The following is a 24,166-nucleotide window of genomic DNA, read 5'->3' on the forward strand; positions in this document are numbered from 1 at the left end:
GGGGCAGGGATTGTGTGCCCACAGGGAGCAGAGTGTGGCCCTGGACATTGGGGATGCACCTTGTGCTGGTAAGGAGTTGGTGACACAGGAAACTGAGAAAAATGTTAAGCCTTCTCTGCCATGAATGCCAAATAAATGCTGCTGTTTCTTTTTTTTGTTGTACCTCAAAATATCACCCAGAGTGTTGGTGCAAACAGTGGATGCAGGGTGAAAAAACACTGAACCGAGGAAAATACACCCAAACAAGCCTGGCACACAGGATGCTGAGACTCCTCATCCCTTTGCACAAAGGTGACATTCATAAAGAGCTCAAGGGCAGGTTTTTCCGTGCTGATGGCTCAGCAGCTCTCCCTGTGTAGCAGCAATAACCAGGTTTCTCCAAGAGCCAGGTCAGCATAGAAGGGAGGTGCAGAGTTCTGTGGAAAAGTTGGGCCATTTAATGCAGTGCCCGTCACAGGGAGCTAAGCCACCCCATGAACCCATGCTAGTGACATGTCCTCTTCAGTCCCCACATGTGGTGAGCTGCTGAGGTGTGTGTGTGCTGGCATCCTCCTTCCCTGTCAGAATAAATAAATATTCCCATGGGGCTGAGAGCAGGTCTGCAAATAGCTATTGAGAGCTGAAATCCCAACCTGAAATTAACACACTGCTGGTTGAATGGGGTTGGAAAAGAATTTCTTTTCTTTTTAATGTCTTTTAAATGTAACTGGCTAGCAGGAGGGCATGGCAAGGTCTTTGTGGCTGACTCAGCTGTGTGAGAGCCTGCGGTGCCCAGCCCACCCCGCAGGCAGGGCTCCTCTCTGCCGTCACTTGTACCCAACGTGCAGCCTCCTCACAGCATCCTTTGTGAGAAAGGGCTTTGGGGAACGGGGGCTGCATCATTTCGTGGTTAATTGCCCCCCTTGAAGGAAGTTAGGAGAAGTGGAGGAGGTTTGTAATTGTGCCTGACTTTGGCACGCAGCAGGCAGAGAGCAGCGCCCGGCACGGCAGCGTGGGTATCCCAGCACAGAGCTCCTGACGTGTCTCAGCAGCTGTGTCATGGCTTGGCAGATGCCTGTAGGACAAATGTAGGTGTCAAATGCTGGCCTCAAGCCTCCTCCTTACCATTTGCAGCAAGTTCTTCTACAACCTCCAAAACAGCTGCGTAAATCAGGGTACAACTGGGTAAATCTTCGTTTGTATCAATGTACCACAGAGTTTGACTCTTGTGTTGCTACACACATGTCCCAGTGCAGTGACCAGCACCTGTAGCTTGCCACGGGCCAGCCTCAGTGCCTGGTGATGAGATTTGGAGGCTCTGTCCTCCCAACAGCTTTTGTTTTGCTGTGGTGGCTGCGGCAGAGACGCTGCTGCTGTCTGAGGATGTTGTCCTATTAGCCTTGCCACCCACATTCAGATCCTCTTTGTGGCTACAGTCATGGAAGCAGATATGAAAACCACAGTGTGGGCAGGGTGGAGGCTTCTGGTGTTGAGCAGGAGGAAATGGGACCTCTTATCAAACAGGAGATGTATTGCTCAGTGTGTGTGATAAATGGATAGGGAATTGAGTCCCAAGGGGATTGATGCTTGCCCTGCTCATTTCACTTTTAACTACTGCTCTAGATGGATTATTTTCCCTTTAGAAAAGAGGATTGGGAAGGGATGGCTATCAAGAGACATCCTATAAACTATTCTAGGAATCTGTTACCTGAAGAGGTGACAGCCACATATGAGCCTGAGATAGCAGAGATTTTCTTTAGAGACAGTTACAGCTAAACAAATATTGACCAGCTGGTAACTGCTGCCATTATTGGGGTTGTTTGGAGGAGGAAAGAGATTTTAAATGGGTTCCATGTAACTAAACTGTGTAGAAACCATTGAGTTTTGCTCAAAAAAAGGCTTCTGTAGATGTCATTCATTTCGAAGATATATCTGGTTCTTTAGTTACTGAGTTGCTTTAAAATGCAGATTAACCACTAGCCAAAATAATTATCTTTTGCAGCTTGAATTTCAGTGGAGTCCATCTGGCATCTGCTGGGCAGTTTAGTGACTTCCTGGGGAGCATGGGCCCTGCACAGTTTGTTGGCCGCCAGACCTTGGCCACCACCTCGATGGGTAAGGAGCACAAAGGAGTTGGGTGGCTTTAATGAGTCTTGAACAGACAGCTCCTACGAGCCACCTAATAATGTGTCCAGCATCTGCTGATCTAACACTGTCCTGCTCCATTTCTCTGTTAAATCAAGTGAGCTTGGCTGAAAGGTTTTGCTGACTGCAGCAAGTGTGGCATTAGGAGGGGAGCAGCAGCTTTATCCTTTTCTCTCTCAGCTCTGAAAGGCACAGACTAAGTAAAATGCAGCTAAAGTCCTGAAAATGCATCTTGTGGGGTTTTTCTTTCTCTAAGGCCCATCAGGCTCTTTGTTAGGTCCACCATAACTGCATTTTCCAAAGCAGCCTGCAGTCCTAGGTGCTTCCATTTGGGAGAGATGAGAAGCTTGCTGCCACAACGAGTAGGAGACTGAGCCACCAAAGCCATTTTAGAGGGCTCCCAGTAAAATTTGCTTTTGAAAATGTGGCCTGGAATCACTGTGGAGCTGCTCCAGAGTAATGCAGGAGGAAATCAGGCACATCCAGTTTGTTGCAGCTTGTGCAGGAGGGATATAAAGATTGTTTTTAAAAAATTTTTATAACCCAAGGATGTATTATTTTGAAAGTATTCTATATATTTTGATGTTTTGATTTAGGGGATGTGGAAATTGGCTTGCAAGAGCGAAATGGGCAGCTTGAAGTGGATATCATTCAGGCTCGAGGACTGACACCAAAACCCGGCTCCAAAACACTGCCAGGTAGGATGCTTTGATCTCCTGAAGCACTTCCCTGAGCCCCAGCCTCCCACAATGCTTGTGAACAGGGAAAATTTGAATTTTTGCTTGGCAGGACCAAGCAGCCTGTACTGAAAACAAGGCTGCCTGGACAAATCTTTTCCCTTCTGTAACTGCCTTCTTTAGAAACACCTGAGACATGGCACACTGTCTTTTCTAAAGTGACCATGAAGATTTCTTCATATTTGACCATGTTCTTTGTTCCAGCTGCTTACATCAAAGCTTACCTGCTAGAGAATGGCGTGTGCATTGCGAAAAAGAAGACAAAAGTGGCTCGCAAGTCGTTAGACCCTTTGTACAATCAGGTGTTGCTGTTTGCTGAGAGTCCCCAGGGCAAAGTATTACAGGTAAGATGAGCAAGTCTCAGGTCTGCCCCTCTCTTTCTCTTCCACCTCTCATGGAAGATACTAAATCCTGTCATGCTGGTTAATTAACATAGACAAGAAAAAGCCAATGCACTCAATCTGGACTTAACAAAGGGAAAGGAATTCCTCTTTCTTCATACTCAGGCTGATGGTTGTTTGACACCTTGCCAGGTACCATGAGTGCCTACCAGGAGAGGGTTGATTTTTAAATTTTTTAATTATTTTTTCTCCACCCAGTTAGGAGATAGGTGGTACCTATAGGTGCTAAAATGATCTAGCAGCATGGGTTGCCTTCCATGTTTATACACATTCAGGGCACTCTGCTTTGCCATCACCCAATTACCTATCTCACCTTTTTCTACCTCTTTTCTGTTACTGCCATGTGTTTTCTGCCATACTCATATTTTCAACTCTGTACCTATGTTTCCAGAGCAAAGAGTGACTTGCATTGTTAAATCATACAAAAATAATTTCCATCCAATAAAGCATGGCTAAAATCTATTTGTAGTACTAATGTAATCAATCCATTAATTTCTGTTCTTTACCTCCACTGGTGTCTAAATTGCCAGCTAACCTGCTGGACCCTTTTCTTCAGTGACTTCTACCTAATTTACCTTGATTAGCAGCATTTTCCCCTGATGCAACAAAACTGCGCATTTATGACTGAAATGGAGTGGGACCTGGCTTGGTCTGCTCTTGCCTTGCGTGGCTTTCCTTACCTGCTGCCCTGCTGCCAGGAAAGGCACTTATTCCAAGAATAAATTGAGGAGCTTGGCTTTTTTGCTAATGGACATGTCACCAAACCCACTTTGTGCAGTGGCTTGCTCCATCTCCTGCTGGCCCAGAGTGTAAATTTTTGGGTTTTGATTGACATTCATTGTCTCTCCTGCCTCATTTTACAGAAAACTGTAGTGTTGTGGTTGTTAGGAGCCTAGGGAAAGAAGCTGTCAGGATTAGCCAGAGATCACTAATTGTCATCATAACCCATCCTGCTCATCCTCTCCCCTCCAGAGCACGGACTCACTCTGCAGTCAGTCGTCACCTTTGTCTTGAGCCACCCAGGGCCACCTGGCCACGTGCAGACCTCCAGCATGCCTAAGCCCATGACCCTCACTGCATTTGTTCTTCCACCCACTGGTCTCCATCATGTTGTAAGTGTGACTCAGCTTTCCCTGCTCCTCTGCCAGCTCTTTCATTGCCCTTCCTCTGTGTCTGTGAGCCATTCTCAGCCCTCTGTGCTGCTTGCCCTGCATTGTCACTCACGCGTGCCCCTCATGTCGTGTCCCTGGCTCCTGCCCTTCCTCCAGGTGAGTGGCCATGCCTCATCTCCATCTGCCCCATGGCATGAGATCTGTGTGCAGAAGTTAAAACATGCTCTTCTCCTCAAACTGTTGGCTTTTGGCCCAAGTTGTTGCCCACCTTTTTTTGGTTGGTTTATTTTTCCAGATCAGGAGCTGCTCCTGCCCTTCCCTCCCAGGCCACCTTTTGGTGCCCAAGGCCTGTTGTTATATGCCAGGACCAGATTTTACCTGCAGGTGTTGGACTGCAGCTCTGAGGATACTTGGTGGAGATGCTGCCCCTGCCCAGCAGAATGGTGTCTTATCCACAGGCACATTCACCTCTGTTCCATGGGGGGAAAAAAAAAATCTGATAACATTAGGGTTTGTAAACATGTGCTTAAAATAAAAAAGTAATATCATCAAGCAGAGCTTCACATCACCTGTTAGTACAGTAAATATTTCTGGTCTTCTCAGAGTGTAGCAAAGCTCCAGAAAGCTGGAGTTGAAGGGTTGGTCAGCCTTGTGCTTCCCAAGGAAGTGTGGAAGTTGGAGGATTAACTGTGCTCCCCCTTCTTGTCCCTAAGGTGATAGTCTGGGGAAACTATGGACGCATGGAGCGCAAGCACTTCATGGGAGTCGCCAGGGTTCTCCTGGAAGAACTGGATTTGTCAACTTTAGCAATCGGCTGGTACAAGCTCTTCCCAACTTCCTCCATGGTAGATCCCACCACAGGCCCGCTCCTGCGTCAGTCCTCACAGCTTTCCCTGGAGAGCACAGTGGGACCCTGCTGTGACAGGTCTTAGTGAGTAAGGAAGGGGGAACTGCTTTTGTTTTTTAAACATGCTGTCAAGGTTTTGTTTGCTGGAACTCTGACCTCAAGCGCAATGCATGTTCAATCAGTTCTTGTGGAGCTGGAAGAGGAGGATAACCCAGTGACCTTAGACAGAAGACGAGGGGGAGGGCACTGTGCCCTCTCCGTCCGAGGAGGAGGTGCCATGGGGCATGAGTCCTAGTTGTCAAATTAGACATACACCTCTTGTTTCACTTCTCTCGCTGTCATTCTTGGACCCTTGTTTCAGATCAATATTAACCCTGGAAAGTTGCAGCATTCGAAAGAATTTGGGGGAGCAAGGAATTAATTTCTCTTAGCTGTGCGTGTTAGAAATTTCTAATATGGATTCTTTCACAAGAAAGTACCTGAAAAATTTAGAGGTCATCATCTGGCCTAAAAAGAGCAGGAACGGAAAGTTTAAGAGGAAGCATTAGGTCTTTTTATAATGTCTTTCTTTCTGAGAGGAAGAAGAAGAAAAAAACCTGCAACTCTTTCTTTAGAATCAGTTCCCTGTCACTGAGTCATGTTAGCTGTAACACTGTCGTTGCTGTGTTTTCAAACTGTGCCAAATTACCAGCAAGTGTCTTTACTGCATTACGTGTCTAACACTGCTGATGAAGCATACTTGGTGGGAGAGCAAGTAGCGCCTACTTAGAGCAGACAGTTTAAACAGAGTTCGAGTTTAGCAGGCTAATTAACCACAATTTTGCTCAGAAAAAAACCCCAAAACACTACAAGTGGGAGCTGAACATCACACTTGCAGCTTGAGGTGTTTTGTATTGTCAGATAAGACATTCTGCAATTTGCTGACTCCCTCACTTGTTATTGTGCATCCTTCAGTCATGATGTCTTCTATCTCCTGCTTTTTCCCTTCATCTCCTTGGTACTGGTACATATCTGCTGGAGATGCTGCCCTTCCTTCCCAGACCTGAAACAGGGCTCTTGTATTCTGCCATGGGAGAGGAAATGGGGGGTTCTGGGGGTGCAGAAGAAAGAAATCTCAGTTTGCCATCTGAGAAGAAGGTGCTGGAGAGCCCATAACCTTCCCTGTGGAGAGAGGGGAGCTTTAGGCAGTCTTGGCATTGTCAAGTGTCCTGCAAGAGGAGATGTGGTCCCCAAAGTACAGAGAGGCAGTGAGTGAGGCATGTGATGACACAGTGGCCACAGCACGTGTGTTCTGCTCATTAAATGAGTAAAGCACATCTGCTGAGCTGTGGCAGCTGCTGCCAGCAGAGCCATGTGCTGGAGGAAGTGCTCTGCATCCTTCAGACAGTTAAATTATCCAGAATCACGGAGAATCTCCAAAGATTTTCTGTTGATAGCTCTGTTTTGGCTAGGTTTTGTCTTAGTTCCTAAATGAGGATTTGATGACTGCTGTCCCAGAATAAACTTTTGGAGATGTTTTACTTTGTGGTTTAAAAGTGAAGGTCCCATGTCCCATGTAGGAATGAGCAGATTCTTGGCCTGTCATAGAGAAATACTGAGCATTTATTTCTGCATGTGGACCTCAGCTTTTTTAGAGTAAAAGCATGAGTGTTGAGTGGATGGTAAAAGCAGTTACTTTTGGTCCTAGCTTGTCTATGGCATTTTAAATTATTTTGAGATAAATTACAGGATAGATGCAAAAATTATATAGGCCTTACAATAATCTGTAAAAAAATTATATAATATAAAGGAGAGGGAAGGAGGACAAGGGACATAGAATGACTAATTTTTTGAGTCTTCAGTGGCAAAAGCCTCAACATTTCAGATAAATCTCTTAATTTCCTTGATCAAATATGTCTCTGGCCTCTCACTAATTATTTTTTCTATTGTATTAGTCAATTTCTATGTATTAGCTGAAGAAAGTTTGTTGCATGCTGGTCAAACTATGTTGTGGCGCTCTCTCTTTTATTTTTATTTTTAAAAAAGAAGCACATTTACTGTAATTCAAGTCAGCATCTTTTCCTCTTGGTATGTAGTGAGTACTAGGCAATATTGTACAATATGTGTATGAACTAGAATAGATTAGGTAGATTTAGTGGTTTGTAGCACTGGATCTTTTAATAACTATGACTTTAAAGGACTGTGGGGAGCTCCAGGTACATGCCAGACCTGGCAACAAGGCTTCTGTCTTAAGTAATGCTGAAAGCTTTGTATTGGTACTTGGTTTGGACATCACCTACCAGTAAGAGCTAAGTTAATCCTGAGTTTCCTGTGCCCAGTAAGACAAATGCAGCATTTTTTGCAGTTTTAATGGCGAGTAGGAAACTATATATGCCAAAAATATTTCCCCAGAAAACTTTGTTTAACGACTGTCTGTTGAAAAGCTCAGTTCCTGTGTGCCTGGCAGATGCAGCTTGTCTCTGTTTCCTGCCCTTTTAGAGCTCTGCAGGCTCAGTGATGATCAGTTCAGTTACCACAGGACTCCTTAACACCGAGAACTATCTTCTGTCTGGTTTTAATCATGCTGAAGGGTCACTGTCAGGGTGAAATAAAGAAGTTACGGTTCTAGTTGTGTTATTTTTGTTAACATCTCCAGTTCTGTAGTTTGGAGGCAGTTTCACAGTCTGCTCTGTCCGATTTTCTTCTGCATTTTTGCGTGGTTGATCGTGGTCCTGTGCTTCTCGCTTTTGTTTTACTCACTCCAAGTCCTGTTTCTCCCCAGTAAGTGAACACTGCAATCCCTGGCTGCCAAGCACAGCACAGTCACATGGACTGGCAAGTGCAGGTGACTTTCCTTCACAAAGCAGACTCACAGACCCTTCTGCAAGTGCCCACGGGACACAGAGCGAGGCTGGGGGAGTTGCATGGCACTCTACAGTTCAAATTCTTGCCTCACTCATACGCATGATTCCTGCACTGGCCGTGGTGTACTGCAGTCAGAAAAGAGCTCTGCTAGTTGCCCATCGATTTCAGACTCCCAGTGTAGCATCCAAGACAAGTCTCAGGCTTGGAATAGCCTATTTTTATAAAGCCTAACCCACTTTGCCCCAAAAAATTTGGCTGGCCAGTTTCTGTCTAAGGTGATGTGATGTGAGAGTTGGGATTACCAGTGTGGTCGTGTATAAAGCAGCATTTATGTGATGAGCAGCTGAAAACTGAACTTTTGTCCCCTTTGCAATTCCTGGCTGAGTCTTTTCCAGTGCCTGAGTCTTGCTGTTGGTTACAGTCAGGGAGGGAGGAAGAGCAGGAGACTTAAATAAAAGAAAAAGAAGGTGTCATGGTATTTTTGATTGGTGAATGATTATGAGGGATGAGACTGAGGAGAGATAAATACCTGCCCAACTCAGGGTTGATTCTCTGTTCCTTGTGCATGAACTGCTACATTGTAAAGGTAAAGGGAGCATTGCTGGCCAAAAAACCCATGGAGAGCCAATCCCCAAATGATACCTGCATTATGGAAAACAAAGAAATCTTGATGCTGAGAGCAGAATGATCTCTCCCCAGTGGGAGTCCCCTGCACACAGGGAGAGCAGCCTCGCACGTGGCTTTGTCCTCTTTGTGCTCTAAGCAAAAGGCAGCCATGACCATGATCCTGGTTTGTTCAGGAAAAAAAAAAAGTGATATTTTCCCAGTCTCCTGGTGTTTCTTTCCCTTTGCCCCAACACAGCTGGGATGGCCAAGGCCCTCTGCAATTCAATCCATGGGTCCTCATCCTGCAGCTGGAGCCTCCCTTTGCACTGCAGGCACTGTGGGCAGGGTAAGGGCCAGCATTTCTTGGCCATGGATTGTTTCAAAGGACATTGCAGAATTATTTTCTCTGAGTGAAAATATGTATTTATTGTTCCTAGCTACCGGATCCTTTATCATTGTACTGTTCTAAATTTGCAGGTCTTCTGGAGTATGAATATCACAAGTTCCTATAAAGGAGCTGTTTTTAAGATGTTGAGGCAGTTAACAGAATCTCAACCTAAGCATGTTTAGTAATGTTTAGACAGCAAGACAACTTTTTTATGAAACTCATTTTAAGTTAGTTTATTACATGCTGTTGGTAATATTTTAAAACAGGGAAAATATTTTTCTTTAAAGACAAAATGATATGTATGTTTTTTAACAGGTAACATAATTTAGTGTTTTCAAAAATGTTTGATGTTCTTGGTATGAAGTTTACTCATTCTTTTGATTTCTATGTTCCTTGTTATATTTTATCAACTTTTTTCCAAAAGAAAAGAGGCATATGTAAATAAACACCAGAAAAGAGTCCTATAAGAAATTCTGTTCAAACTGGCCATAAAAATATTAGTAAATATTTGTTATTGTTCATTAACTCTCAGCTACTTTGTTGAAAGAATAGATGTTGTATTTTCAAGATGAGAACTACTTAGCTAGTTTTGTCATAATCCTGTACTCTGTATAAAAATCTTTTTATAAACAAAGTCTAATAGGCTACCAAGCAATAATATATTCCATTGGGTGTGCACAGATTGTGACTTGCAGGCTGTAGTACATATTGTTGATACAGTTTCTAATTGTCTTCAATCTGAACAACATCACTTTTGAAAAAGGTCCATATTAACTTTGATTGTAAAAAACAGAGACTGGGCTGTTGCCTTGTGAGATATATTCATTCTATAGACTTCTCTGTGAGTGTCTGTGCCCATCAACATGACATCTCTCTTAGGTGAAGAAAGAAACAGCTGTAGGTGACTTCATACTACAGAGGTAAAAAATAGTTTCAGTATAAACTTCATGACTGTTTCAATCTCCTGTTTTTCTTAGGCTATCTAGTATTTGTAACTTGACGAGAATGGTTCCCACTGCCATTGTAGCCCTGATAAAGCAAAAAAAGCCTTTGCACTCTGGGGCCGCTTGAGTTCTGCCTGACAGCTGCCTATTTTCCTGGAGATACTGGGGCAGGCTAAAGGGAGGGGTTTTTTCAGAGCAGCAGATTGGGCTGCTCTTCTTTAAAGGCTGTGTGGGTTATTTTGTCCATTTCATAGGTGGTATTTGTCCATTTTGTTACAAAATTCCACCCAAGGCAGAGAGGTTGCACCTTTGCAGGGGATCACAGGGGACCAAGGTGTAAAACAGGCACAGGCTGTTCTGTGCCTTGCTTCAGAAATTTGCTAGTGCTGGGCTCTCTGATTTTTCCAAAGTGGCAGGATCAGGATACTGGATTTTAAGTCAGCTCCATCAGTGATGCAGTGATAGAATAAAAGAGCTTCAAAACAGCATCCCAGTCCATTGCCTGTGGATTCCTCCCACAATTTCCCACTGGACAAGTGCCCATGTTGTTCTCAAGATTGCCAGGTTGCTGGCTGTGCAGGCAGCAGGTCCCAGTGGTGCTGGGAGCCCCAAAGAATGCTGGAAGAATTCCTGGTTTTTGTGAAATGCTTCGAGGAGAGAGAGAGAGGTGTGAATGCAAAGTGCCATCAGTAGAGGAGTCCAGGGCTTATTGTGACCTGGAGGGAGCATCTAAAATGAAATTGCAGCTGCCAGATTTGAGCCAAGCATTTGGGAAAGAGGATGATCGGTGAAAAGAGAATGATCAGTGAAAGGATTTTGTGTTTACCCCAGTGCACACCTGCCCAGGTGTGTGTCTGTGAGCACAGTTGTTCCACAGGGAGTTTGCAAGTGATTAGGTGTTCTCAGAATGTGGCTTCAGCTCTCACTGCCAGACTCCTCTGCTCAGTGGCCACGTCCCAGGCAGCCTCACGTCCATCCCCAGCTGCTCACCCACGACAGCAGCACCACACTCCAGCTCTTCCCACAGAACAGGCCCCCTCTGCCCTCCCTTGCCCCGGTAGCTGCTTTGATCCTGGTGGAGGAGAGGAACTGGGAAGAGTTTCTTTGTAGCGTTTGGTTCTTTGCACTTCAGTGGCTGAAACAGAAGGACCTTGCACCAGCCCTTCCCAGAGCACCAGCAAACAGAGGTGACGACCAAGGACTTTCCCTTTGTGACTTTGCAGTATCTAAAATGGCAGCCAAAGCAGTCCAGCCTGGCCAGGTCCATGGACAGCCTTGGCATTTACTCTGGGCACGTTAGGTGGGCTGAGCCCCCTGTGTAGGGCAGGGAAGGGCTGTGTCTGGCAGAGAGGCCATGTGGGCACACACTGTGCCCAGGCAGCTCTGAGCTCCACTCACTGAGCCATGGTGGGAGCAGGACCAACCAAGAGAATGACTGAGGCGCACCTTGCTGAAGCCATCCCACAAGCTTTGCAGGAGCTGGTTTTTGTAGTTGCTTGGGCACCAGGATATCTGCCCATGGGGACTCCAGGTCCCACTAATGCCAGCCTGGAGCTTCAAATCCTTCAGCAGTTTTTTCTTCGGGGCAGTTGCTTCTGACCCAGTGCTGAGCACTGGCCTCTTTGGTGATTCTGTCTTCTTGACCTGGAGCTGGTTTTGGCTTTGGAACCATGGAAAGTGAGGTTTGGAGTGTGAATCTTAAGGCGTGTTCCCCTAGCCTCACCACACTGGGATTGTTTTCCTCCTGCTCCCTGCACGGTGAAAGGGCATCCTGGGGATGCAGTGCCTCCCCTGAGTCCCCCTCACGCAGCACTGCCATGGCCTGCCACCCACCAGGGATGCCCGTGTCCTGCCAACGTTTTGTAGCAGTCCCATGTTCAAACTGCTTCCTTTGCCATCCTTGGAAGGAGCCAGGGTCTTCTGCAGGGGCTGGGCAGCCCGGGCAGGCGGGATGTGCCATCACTGACAGCCAGGGGAAAGCAGGGGAGCTCCCAGAGAGCTTTCCACTGCCTTCCCTTTGCTTTCCCCAGCACCCTCTGCTCCCTCCATGGGTCCCCACTTCCCTGTGGACACGAGGCCTTATTCCAGCCCGAGGGGACTGAGGCTGCCCACGGCATCTCTGTGCACTGAGCATCCATCCCCGCTGCCCGCCGGGAGCCCCGGGCGCTGCGCAGAGCTGGCCTCTGCTGGGGATGGGGCACCCAGCCCATCCCTGCCCCCTCCCTGCTCCCCACTGCCAGGGCCTGGCCACTCTAGGGAAATCTGCTTTCACAGGTTAAACCTTTTTACTTCATCAATTGCTCCACAAAACCCAGTAACTTTGCAGGCGCACTACAACACTCCTCTTGTTTTTCCCTAGGAGTGGGGGCAGCTGAGATCTGCTCTTTTTGGCCTCTGTAACCCTCTCCAAAACTTTCTGGAGGTTTTTAACATCATTTGGTGAGATGTGATCTCTGTGGAGCCAGAGGGAACACAGGCAATGGAGCTGGACAGCCTGCTTGCCCAGGTGGCGAGTGGCTGGCGAGGTGCCTGGGCTGCCTTGGGTGGAAGGTGGGACACCGGCCACTCGTCTGTAGTCAGGAGAGGATTCTGCTATACTTTTTTCCTGTCTGTAGGTTTTATTCAGACAATATGTAATGAATAAGTGATTTACAATTCAGTGTTAAGCTAATGAAAACGTTGATAATGGTGATAATAAAACCTTTTTTTTTTCCTATGGTGTGTTGGAGGTTTTCTGTGGAGTGTCTCTGTTGTCACCACCGTTATCTTCAACTCAGGATTTCAGCTGCACCCTTCCTTCTCTTTGTGCCTGGGGGGAATGAGAGCAGCTCAGCCTGGTGTGTCTCAGTGTTCCATGGAAGGGCTGTCACTCCAGCTTCCTCTATCATTCCCAGCTTCAAACCTGCATTTCCCTGAGCCACTTCTGGATGTAATTTGGCTGTGGGCATCTCCAGGCACAGCTTAGCCCCCACTTGTGCTCTGCTCACCACCCCAGTCTGCTGTTTTCTTTCCAAGACCCTTCACGGTCAGCCCTGGCCATTCAAGGGTGATTTTGAAACCCTGGAGGTGAAGACTACTGGCAGAAAAAAAACCACCCCTGGCCCAGGCTGTTGGGAACATCCAGTGTGGGTGCAGGGGGGCCGGGGTACCCCAGAGAAGGAGACCCTCAGATGTTACTGGGTGTGCAGCTGCTGCCTGGCTGATCTGGAGCTGTGAGCCCTTGGGTGGGAAACGTGTGGGGGATCCTGCTGGAGGGGTCTGTGGGAGGAGGTGCTGGTGCTGAGAATGGGCACCATTCTCTGGGGAGCTACTGCAAGGCCTTTTCCCGTGGGAATGAGGGATCACAAAGTCATAGTTCACTAAGAATTTCTTAAAAGGTGTTTGTCATGCCTCCAAATCCCTCTGCAGGTCATCAGGGTGAGACCAGGGGGCAGCTTCCCACCTGCCCCAGCTGCAGCCCCTGGGGAGCAGTGATGGATGAGGAGGAGGAGGAGGAGGAGGAGGGTTTCTCTAGAGTGTCAGGGGGCAGCCCAGCATCTCCCACCCTCAGACCACCACCAGTTTCCCAAGCAGGAGGGGGCTCAGGCTGTCAGTGAGCAGCCAAGCAGTGCTGCCTGGAAGCTCAGGCCACATGGAAGCAGCACTACAGGCAGCTGCTGTCACCTCACCACCAGCACTGCCCTCCAGGGTCTGGAGGTCACACCGCCAGCCCTGCTGCCTCTGCTGGGCTGTGCCTTTGCATGGCTGCATGGTGGGCTCTGGGACATGGCCACGGAGCCACTGAGCTTGGGCAGTGCCCTGCTGAATCCAGAGGAGAGTGCAAGGCTGGCTCAGCCTCTGGGCTCAGGTTTTCTCCTGCTTCCAGCTCCACCAGGGGTGGATCTCACCAGAGCAATACCATGACGTGACTTGAGCAGGAATTAAGGACCTTCCTGCTTCTCTCCACAACGATGGATGAAGGTGAGAGGTGCAGCTCCATCCTGGCCACTGGGAGGATGTCCAAGGTTCAACGTGGAAAGAGGGAGAGGTTTCCATCTGCTCAGCCCTGATGGCAGAGGGCAGCACAAGAGCCAAACCCTGGGCTGAAATCCGTGGGGAGGGTGGGGGAGATGGGACATGGCAACAAAGGGGCTGAGCTGGTGGGATCAGCGTGAAGTGACACGCTGAGGAGCTGAGAAGCCAATGAAAGCCTCATTTTTAAGCCTGTTTTCCACACTCACAGCTTGCTTTGTTCCCCCCTCCTCCCCCTTCCCCTGTAAACCAAGGCTCACCCAGCTGGTGCAGGTCTGGGCTCAGACTCTGGGTGTGAGGCAGCTGCTGGATCTCCCAGCCCCTGGAATGCCACCCACCCCAAAGGGCCTGGGAGCACCCAGGTGAAGGTGTCACAAACCAGCCCCTGTGGCAGCCCAGGAGCACCTGCATCCTCCTCTCTGCCTGAGCACCCACAGGGAGCCAGCCTGGGGTTTGGGGTTTGGACACATCCCTTTGCTCGTCCCTGTGACAAATAATCAATCACCACCTGATGGATTCACCTTTTATTAAGCTGCCACCCAGAACAAAAGGAGGAGAGAGCAAAGCCTGCCCTGAGACCTTCACAATGCTGGCAACTCTGCATGCCTTCCCCTCCAGGAAAAGGGGCTATTTCTCCACAAAAACCCCCTCAGAGGGTATTTTAAATAGAACTGAGAGTTAAAATGTCCATTATTGGAGAAAAAAAAAAATCAGTAGAGCTCCTGCCGCTGTCAGAGCCCTGCTTTCATGCAGATGAGACAGGATGGACAAAGGCCACGCTGGGGTCACCAGCTGGAAAGAGCTGCCCAGGCGTGGCTGTGCAGGTACCACATCCCACAGGGGGATGAACGTGGAGATGGGACCACCCCCACCTCAGATAACCCCAGCAGCAACAAGCACAAACCCTTGGGCTCACAGGGACTGGGAGGAGGTGAGGAGCCAGCACAGCTGCTGGGCTGCCAGCTGGAGGAAAGGTGGGGAAGGAAGGGGTGATGTTAGCTAAGAAAAAAAAAAATCTGCTTAGGACCAAGCTGTTTGCAGGTGTCAATAGTTCAGGAGGCTCTCCCTGGGGCTCCCCTTAGTACAGTCTGGGCTCAGCACAGAGGAGAGCTGGAGCTGGGCTGGGCTGGAGGAGTTCAGCTTCCCCTGGGAATGGGGCACAGTGTCCCTCCAGCCATTTCAGCCAGGAGAACCTACCCGTGGTGGGCAGGTAAAAGAGACAAGGTGTGCTGGTGGGCAAGTGGGGAGTGCATGGGCCTCCAACTTCCAAAAGCACTGAGCAGCCACAGGCCTGAGCTCAGACCCAGAGGGCTGCTCACAGGAGATGAAGTTCCTCCATGAAGCTGTCCCCTTGTGCTGAGCTCCAGGACTGCAGCCTATTCCCTCCTGCCCACCCACCAGCTAAAACCTACTGTGTGGCACTGACTTACCTGCACCTGGTGCCAGGGGACAACTTAGTAGTCCCCAGCCTTGCAAGGCTTGCTCACACACACTTTGCTTTTGACACTCAGCAAATGCAGCCCAGCCCATGGAGCAAGAGTCATGTGCCGGCAGCAGCCACAGCCAAGGCTCAGCAGGGTGGGAGGGCAGCAATGCAGCCTTTGGGGAGCAGGGAGGTGGGAGAGCAAACCTGCAGCTCACTGGGCTTCACATCAGGGTGGGAGGGGGGGGCTCTTGCCAGTCCCAAATGTTTGAACCTACTTGGGAGGAAAAAGCAAAGAAAAACTAATGATGTCACTCGGTGCCTGCAAAAAAGGAATCATTATTTCCCAACAGGGTTTAGAGGCTCCTGCTGGGGGCAGGGAGGGGAACAGAAGAAGTGAGTAAGAAGAACCTGACATGTCTGTTCTTAATTTATCACCATAGTAAGGCTCGAGCTCCGAGTACGGCTCGGCACGCGCTCCTAGATGGATTTCCTCCGCAGCCGGGGGTGCTGCCGGCAGCGAGGGCTGCTGGAAGACAAAGTGCTCCCCGGGGAAGAGCCGGTCTGACCCCGCGTGCTCAGGGACACCTCGTCGATTTTGTAGGAAATGGAGTTGTAATACACGGGGTTGGTGTGGCAGCTCAGGGTCTCGGGGTGGGAGGGCGCCGGGCTGCCACACACCTGGGGTCTGTAGCACAGGCACGTGCAGAAGGAGGGCACCTCGGCCGCCGAGACGGCCGACTGGCGCCGCTGCCTCTCCGCGTCCTCCTGCACCAGCGGGATCAGGTTCATCTGGCTCGTCCTGTCCTCCACAGGGAGAAAAATGGCATTGCTGCTGCGGCTGTCCTCTTTGGGCTTGAGGTGGATGTTGTTGCGGGCTCTCCTCAGCGAGGCTCGCTCTTCGGCGTCGCGCCGCTCGTCCTCCGAGTTCATGGTCAGGAACCGCAGCACCACCAGGTTGAGGAAGGCGCCGATGACGGTCAGGCCCACCAGGATGTACATGAAGCTGAAAGCCACGTACGGGGGCTTCTTCTGCAAAGCCTCGTTCTTCTGCAGAGCCACAAAGTCTCCAAAGCCAATAGTGGTCAAGGTTATGAAGCAGTAGTAATAGGCATGGAAGAAAGTCCAGCCCTCAAAATAAGAGAAGGCTGCGGCGCCGATGCACAGGGTGCCCATGCAGGACAGAAAGCCCACCAGGACCATGTTCTCCATGGAGACATGGGTTGTCCTCATGCCCAGACACTTCTTGATCTTCTTGAGCAGGAGCCTCACGACGGTGTTCATGCGCTCCCCCAGGCTCTGGAACATGACCAGCGTCAGGGGGATGCCCAGGATGGCGTAGAACATGCAGAAGACTTTGCCAGCGTCTGTGCCAGGAGCAGCGTGACCATAACCTGTGAAGGACACGGGGAAGAGGAAAGGTGGTGTCAGGCCCTCACTGGGTTTCCAGTAAGGCTGCCCTTGTGACCAAGAGGAGCAGTAGAAAAATGGAGAGAAGAATGGAAAATGACTCAGTAACAGATCTGTAGGCAATGCTAACAGGGCCATGGGATGCCCATCCTTTGGTATGATGGCACATTCATGTAGGCAGAACCTCATTTGAACACTAAAGAGAGAAGCTACCCTCCTGATAGCCCCCAGTGTCACAGAGGCCATGAGAAAGCCTAGAGCTGGGCTGGGGTCTGCAAGTCTCCTGCAGCTCACGAATAATCCAGAGGCCAGGCTGCTGTGCCAGTGCCAGGTGTGCAGGGTAACCTGAACCCCACGGCGAGGGGGAACAGAGGTTCTGCATGATACTGAGACCAGCAGCATCAGATCACCCTGTGGGGAGGAACACACCCATCCACAACTGCTCTTGCAGGGGCAGTGCCACCTCCCCTGTCACCTGCTCCTCGTCCCAAGCCATCCAGTGTCACATGCACATTTGAGTCTCATCTCTATGAACACTTGCTGTGTGGCCTGTTGGACAGGAGCCAGAGCGACCCTGCAGCCCTGTGCTATAGGGACAGTCCCCACAGGAGCAGCTAAGTCTGGAAGGACTTCTGCAGACCCACTCCAGACTTCAGTGTCACTAACACTCAGACTAAAGCACCACTGGCCTGCTGGGGAGGAGGGGCTGTGCTGGTTTAGATGCAGGGTAGGGAGCATTTGTGCCACCACAGCTCTGTCAGCCCTTTTCCTGGGGACAAGGAGCTCCAGGACAACAAGGCTCTCCTTGAAAGCCTTCTGAGATTTAATTTCTCCACCTTGGCCCAAGTTTCAGAGCTGTGACTCAAGGACACACACCATTACACTGTGAGGCACAGTGAGGTATTCACTGCAACCTTCCGGGCTCCCGCGATTCCGTGCCCACCTCAATTACAGCAGCTCAGCAGAAATTGGTGGCCCCTGACCTCAGAGGATGAGTGACAAAATCAGTGCAAGGGAGTCACGTGGCGTGGGGAGTAACAGCATCCAAAGGCATCCAAAGGCATCTGAGCCTTTCTTTTGAGTTGCTTCTACAAGAAACTACCAGGGCCTGAAACTTCCCTTCTGAAAGTGCCTGCAGAACAGTGCCAGCTCCTTCCTGCGCTGCTGCCAGGCCTTTCACAAACAGCTATTTGTACTTTCACTTTCTGCATGATTTTGTGTGACTTTTGCATGGAGAACATGGGGGAAAACACCCTCTTGTTACCCCACAGTCTTGTTTGAAGTGGTGACTTGGCTTCACCTCAGTCCTTGCTGCCCATGGATTTCCAGGATACCTTGGGAAGGTGCTGCACCCACTGATGGAAGGACCAGAGGAGGATAACCATGTTATCCTGGGCTCCTGAGCACACCTCCTGCTGCAGGAAACTCCTGCGTGGGACAGGGCTGAGGGCAGCATTGTCCTTCACCATGCTGTGCTCAGAACTGCCAGCAGGCAGCAAGGGACCAGCTTCTAATTGCTCTGTTCACAAATTCACACAACAAAAAATGATGAATTTAATGCCTGCATGCCACATTTCATGAAATAGAGAGCAGACAGGAGACTGCAGTGGCAAAACCTCCCAGTCAGATCCAAGCTTAATAACTGAGTGCAATCACCAGGTCCCAGGCTACGAGATAATACAATGACAGCAATGAGGATGTAAAGATAATGATCCACAAGAGCAGTAAGTGGAAAAACAATTGTTATACCCTGAGAGACTGTTGAAGGAGTGTTTGACTGATGGTTTTGAAATGACAAAGGGAATTAGAAAGAGTAAACACAGCTACAATAACATTAAAACTGGTATTTGGAGCACAGCCCAATATAAAGAGATCTAACATGTCAGTGTTTGAGAAATACGGCACCTGGGCTGAAATTATTTATCACACAGGGTGTGTGATAAGCACAGCCATTGTTTGTCACAGCCAACAGGAAAATCATGTAAATGAAGCTATAACCTGTCAGGTGATGATGGGGATTTTTGCTGAAGCTGTTCATCTTTCCCTCCTGCTGTGGTCTGACCTGAACCATGCCCTGAGCCCACCGTGGTTTGCTGACCATGTGTGTTCCCAGCACAAACCCCACACTGCATCCCATGGGAGCACATGGAGAGCCCAGGCAAGGCCTGCAAGATACCCGGCCCTCTTCCACCTCTTGGTCTCTGGTAACACAGTGCAGCTGATCCCACCGACCCTTGTCCTGAGGGATGATGCTACCAGAGGTATTTCCACCATCCCAAGCCCTTTGGGAAGGCTGAACTCCTGCCCTGAAGAACAGGAGGTGGCTGCTGGCTGTGCCAGGGCAGGATTTAGCCTCAGGATTCCTGCCTCCCAAACACACCTGCTGACTGAAATTCCAGCACAAGCAGTGGCACAAGCACAGGATCCCTGTCTACCCCCACAGGATGCCAAGGGTGCATGAATTAATCTAAGTGGATTCATTAAACAATGCTCAACTCCCATGTGGCTAATCTCACCTAAATTAAGACAACCCTCATTCAATTTAGTTTCATTCTCTTGCAAAATTGAAGCGGACAAACCACTGCACTGGGCTCTAGTATGGATAAGTGATTCAATCACTCCCCTCCAAGCTGACACCCATGTCTCTGCAGCTTTCTGTGCAGGCAGGCAGCAGGCAGTGGCTCATGGCTCTCTTGGCTCCGTGAAGCAGATCTCACACAGCCAAACACCCAGAGTTTTGAGCCATCAAAGAAGCCAACAATTGTTGCCCAGCTCTTCCCCCAGCTCACTGGCTGGAGCCAGCACAGGGGACAGACACGGGCCCTACCTCTGCCCTCCCACACCGCTGCCAACTTTGGCAGCTGCCTGCTCCAAAGGTTCCCGCAGGAGCCCCGCAAGCTGCTGCCTCTCTGGGACAATGTCCGTGCCTTGTGGCCCCAGCCACAGCAACACCCCCAGCACAGGGTGGCCCCAGCCTGCCCGTGGGTCACCTCGCCCCCTCCAGGCACTGGAGTCCCACAGGGTCAGCTGGCGGGTGGCCTGAAGAGATGTCCCAGCCTTGCAAGGGTGACACCTGCCTCTGCCCTGTGGGCAGCCCCCAGACCGCCCTGGAGCTCCCGGGGGTACTGGAGGTGTGGGGCTGGAGAAGGATGGGGCGCAGGGACATGTGGTGCAGGGGCGTGGGGATGGAGGGACGTGTGAGGCAGCGATGGAGGGACACGGGGTGCAGGGAGGTTGGATGGAGGGACACGGGGTGCAGAGGTTCGGGGATGGAGGGATGAGGGCGCGCCGGCCGGGCTGCCCGCACTCACCGATGGTGGTGATGACCGTGATGGCGAAGTAGAAGGAGCCGGCGAACTTCCACTGGCGACCGGCGCGGTGCGGCTCGGCCTGCAGCACCAGGCGCTCCAGCTCCCGGTAATCGTCGGCGGAGAAGCGGTACTTCCTCCGCAGCTCCCCGCGCTTCTGCTCCAGCAGCCGCTTGCGGCCGCTCTCCGCCTCCGACTCCAGCGCATCGAAGACCGCGGCGCCCACCAGCAGGTAGGAGAAGATGCAGAGGATGAGCGCGGCCGTGCGCAGGTTCTGCCGCTTCATGGCGAGGGGCGGCCGCCGCGCTCAGCCCGGGCTCCGCATGGCCCCGCCGCCGCCGCCCCCCGCCCGCCCCCCGCGCACCCCCGGGCCGCGCACCGCCCCCCGCGCACCGCCCGCGCACCGCGCTCCGCGCACCGCGCACGGCTCAGCCCGCACCGCGCACCGCGCCTGGGCACCGCGCACCGCACACCGCGCACCGCCCGCGCACCGCGCACGGCTCAGCCGGCACCGCGCACCGCGCCTGGGCACCGCGCACCGCACACCGCGCACCGCCCGCGCACGGCTCAGCCGGCACCGCGCACCGCGCACCGCGCACGACTCAGCCGGCACCGCGCACCCCGCACCGGGCACCGCGCACCGAGCCCGGGCCCCGCGCACCGCCCCCCGCGCACCGCGCACCGCGCACCGCCCGTGCTCCGCGCACCGCGCACCGCGCACGGCTCAGCCCGCACGGCTCAGCCGGCACCGCGCACCGAGCCCGGGTTCCGCTCAGGGCCTCCTGCTTGCCCCGGTCAGGGGTTCCTGATGCCCCGGGCACCGGCTGCTGCTGCCCCGGGCACAGATTCCTGCTGCCCCGGGCACAGGTTCCTGCCTGCCCCCGGCACTAGCTCTTGCGGGCTCCAGGCACCGGCTCCTGCTGCCCCGGGCAGCGGCAGCTGCGGGCTCCAGCTCGCAGCACACCTAGGCTGGCTCCGGTGTGCCCCGAGCCCTCCCAGCCTGGCAGCCCCGGGCAGCGCCCGGCTCCAGGTGAGCCCTAGCGAGGCCGCGGTTCATTCTCGTGTCAGTGACAGCAGTAACATGCCCGCTCCCCGAAGCTGCCCCTGGGTGCTCCCAGGCTGGAGGAGTTTCTTGTGCCTACACCCTCTTTGCCTGCCCTCCCAAAAGCAAGGTTCTTTGGGGCTGGGTGGCTGTCCCGAAGTACCCTGTGGTATCATCCCTGTGGTACCAGCCCTGCACGGGCAGCCCTGGCTCCTGCTGCTCTGCCCTGCTCTGGGCCCTTCACACCCATGGCACTGAGGAACACTGAGGTGTTACCTTTGTAACCCATTTGTGTTACCTGTGCAGTCTATCTGTGTTATCTATGTTCCCAGTGTTATCTATCTGTGTTATCTGTCTGTGTTACCTGTGTTATCTATCTGTGTTATCTGTTTTGTCTGTGTTATCTGTCTGCTTTATCTGTGTCATCCTTTTCTCAGCTGGTTACCAGAGCAGAGTCTGGCCTGTTGTGTCCAGCGCTGTTTTAAGAGAGCAGAAAGGAAGAAAAACAGATTCAGTGTTTCTGCTGCTTTCTTTGGCACACTGGTGAGAGGCTGCAGGCACAGGGGATGTGGGGCCTGCCCACCCTGTGCTGGTGTGGGGGGCAGTGAGCTCAGCCTCTCTGCACTGATGTGCTGTGGACAGCCCAGGTCAGCCCCAAGGAGCAGGGAAATTAGCTGTGGTAGCAGGCAGAGCCCACAAATTGAAGACCCTGTTTCTCATTCCTGGTTACCATAGCTTTTATGTAACTCCTATACTCCACTTTTAAAAATAGAAAGATACTTCTGAGTTGTGTGTTGCAGGCGATAGTATCTCTTTCAGGAAAATAAACTCTTCTTTGGCTGGGAATAAAACACACAAGTGAAAAAACAACGGGGCTTACATCCCTCTTCATCCATCTTGCTTCTCTCTCTGGAGAGGAGATGCTTTGGGATTTAGTTGCACCAATGAAGGTTTGAACTGGACATAAGAAAAACTTTTTAACCATGAAGACAGTGAAACACTGGAACAGACTGTTGGGGGAGATTGTGGCACCCTGTCACTTGAGGAGTTTAAAAATAAGATAAGCAGATGTCTGGGTGTCTGCCGAAACTGCTCTGGGTGCAGTGGGTGCTCTCCTGAAGGAGGGGGTGACTCAGTGCTCTCCTAGAGTGCCTTCCATCCCTGTCCTCAGCATTCCCATGGCCAGCAAAGGGACATGGTGGCCTTTCCTACTGTAATTGTGAACTCTTTTTCACCCTGGCCATTTGCCACTTCCCTCCTCCTTGCTGAGCCTCCGTGCCAGCACCATTAGTGAAAGTTGTTATTGGAGAAAAAATAGACTCCGGCATCCATCAGGATCAGCACAAGCTGTCAGCGTGCTGCTCGACATCGCAGGGCTTGCAGCCTCCTAAATCATGGGGCAGAGCCTCTGCTGCAGGAACGTGTCTGCTTTGTGTTCTCTGTGGTGTGCCTGCAGCCCTGCTCACAGGGTTGCTGTCAAACCTCCAGCCCCAGACACGTGTGGGGGCCTCCTGCTCATGAAGATGCACTTCACCTGGTGCTGGTAATTTTTTCCACTGGTCAGCAAAGACTTCCCACCTTGTAGCCAGGAGCCAGAGCTGCTCACTGAGCTTCTGTTGCTTCCATTACAGAGGAAGATCTTATAATGATTGCATCTCTGGGTGCCTGTCACACATCTTTTAGGAGGGGTTCTGGGGTCTGCAGTGCCTTGCAGGTCAAATTCTGGGGTCCCTGGGTGATATTTGGACAAAATTTGGATTTGAAGCTGATGCTGTAGCCTGTTATTGAAAGGCAGCTCCTCTGTGAAGATGTTGGGCCAACATGCCATTGTAGGTTGCAGCATGGAAACCCCTGGGAGATGCTCTCCACTGGGTGGGTGACAACAGGCACAAGGTGCTTGCCCAGTTCCTTTAGGAGCAGCATCAATCTCAGCGGATCATCAACTAAATCCTGCAGTTTGTTTCCAAACCTGTGTTTGTGATTCCAAACCTGTGTTTCCAAACCTGTGTTTGTGATTCCAAACCTGTGTTTCCAATCCTGCAGTTTGTTTCCAAACCTGCGTTTGAGAGCCAGCAGTGCTTGGGCAGAGGTGGTACAGCATGGCTTTCCCAAGGTGCTGCCTACACAGGGAGGGGTCTGTGGTGGCATTTCCCCCTCTGTGGGGCTGGGAACACTGGGGACAGGAGGAGCATCTCTGCTGCCACAGTAAGGAGCAGCTCTCAGTGCTCCCTTCTGCTAGGCCAGCTCTCTTTGTGGCTGGTGGTGGGCTGACCTTGGCTAGCTTCAAGGTCTCCTGACCCAAGAAGAAATCTTTACCTTGCATTGTCTTGGGAGATGGGTCTTCCCTCAGCATGGCATTTCCCTGCTGCCCTGGGAGTCACAGAGATTGGGATGTCAATGATTTCTTTTTTTGGGGCTTGCTTTGACATCTTGCAGGTCAGAGGCCCCTGTAGAATAAATGCTGCTCAGTAGGAGAAAGGGTAGCAGGATCCATCTCCTAACTAAAACCCCACAATAACAAGCCAGGACAGTGTCTGGAGTGGGACTGGAGGCTTCAAAATTCAGGCTGGATTCAGCCTGCTCTGCCTCTCACTGCTCACACACTGCTTTCTCCTGCCTGCAGGGATCACAGGGATGAGTGACACCAAACTGTGTCAGATGGCTGCTGTGGAGGGCCATCCTGTCCTGTTCTCCTGAGACTCAGGAAAGTTTCACACTTTCCTGCTGGGAAACCATAATTTCAGCCTTTGTTCTTCCCTGGACTTCGCTCTGCTTGAGGAAGGTCAAGCTGGAGCCGTGAGTTCAGGGCAGGCAAGATAATGTACTTTATCATTGATTTTCAGTGAGAAGTTGCATTATGAGATTAAATGTCTTGTTTTTATTGCATGGGGAGGCAAAGAAAAAGCAGGAGCTCTGAAAATAAAGCCTAAGTCCGAGTGCTGTGTTTTTGTGGGGAGGTGCTTGTGACT

At 51.0% G+C, this 24,166-nt stretch overlaps 2 protein-coding genes across 2 annotated transcripts in view; one reads left to right on the top strand and one right to left on the bottom strand.

The window, feature by feature from the left end:
• RIMS4 (regulating synaptic membrane exocytosis 4) overlaps window positions 1–12,719 on the top strand; it is a 55,596-nt gene extending 42,877 nt beyond the window's left edge. Inside the window, exons 3-6 of the mRNA XM_064391987.1 lie at window positions 1,982–2,094; window positions 2,721–2,822; window positions 3,066–3,205; window positions 5,088–12,719. Of these exons, the coding sequence (XP_064248057.1) occupies window positions 1,982–2,094; window positions 2,721–2,822; window positions 3,066–3,205; window positions 5,088–5,306 (574 nt within the window). The 3' untranslated portion in view covers window positions 5,307–12,719. The remainder of the gene's footprint in view (window positions 1–1,981; window positions 2,095–2,720; window positions 2,823–3,065; window positions 3,206–5,087) is intronic.
• Window positions 12,720–14,525: 1,806 nt separating this feature from the next.
• KCNK15 (potassium two pore domain channel subfamily K member 15) lies at window positions 14,526–20,527 on the bottom strand. The gene is made up of 2 exons (XM_064391986.1): window positions 20,159–20,527; window positions 14,526–16,831 (listed from the first exon to the last, which is right to left on the bottom strand). Exons 1-2 carry the CDS (start codon window positions 20,439–20,441, stop codon window positions 15,918–15,920), a joined length of 1,197 nt encoding a protein of 398 aa, XP_064248056.1. The 5' UTR covers window positions 20,442–20,527; the 3' UTR covers window positions 14,526–15,917.
• Between the last annotated feature and the right edge of the window lie 3,639 nt (window positions 20,528–24,166).

This window comes from Passer domesticus, chromosome 16 (assembly GCF_036417665.1).
Source record: "Passer domesticus isolate bPasDom1 chromosome 16, bPasDom1.hap1, whole genome shotgun sequence".
NCBI lineage: Eukaryota > Metazoa > Chordata > Aves > Passeriformes > Passeridae > Passer > Passer domesticus.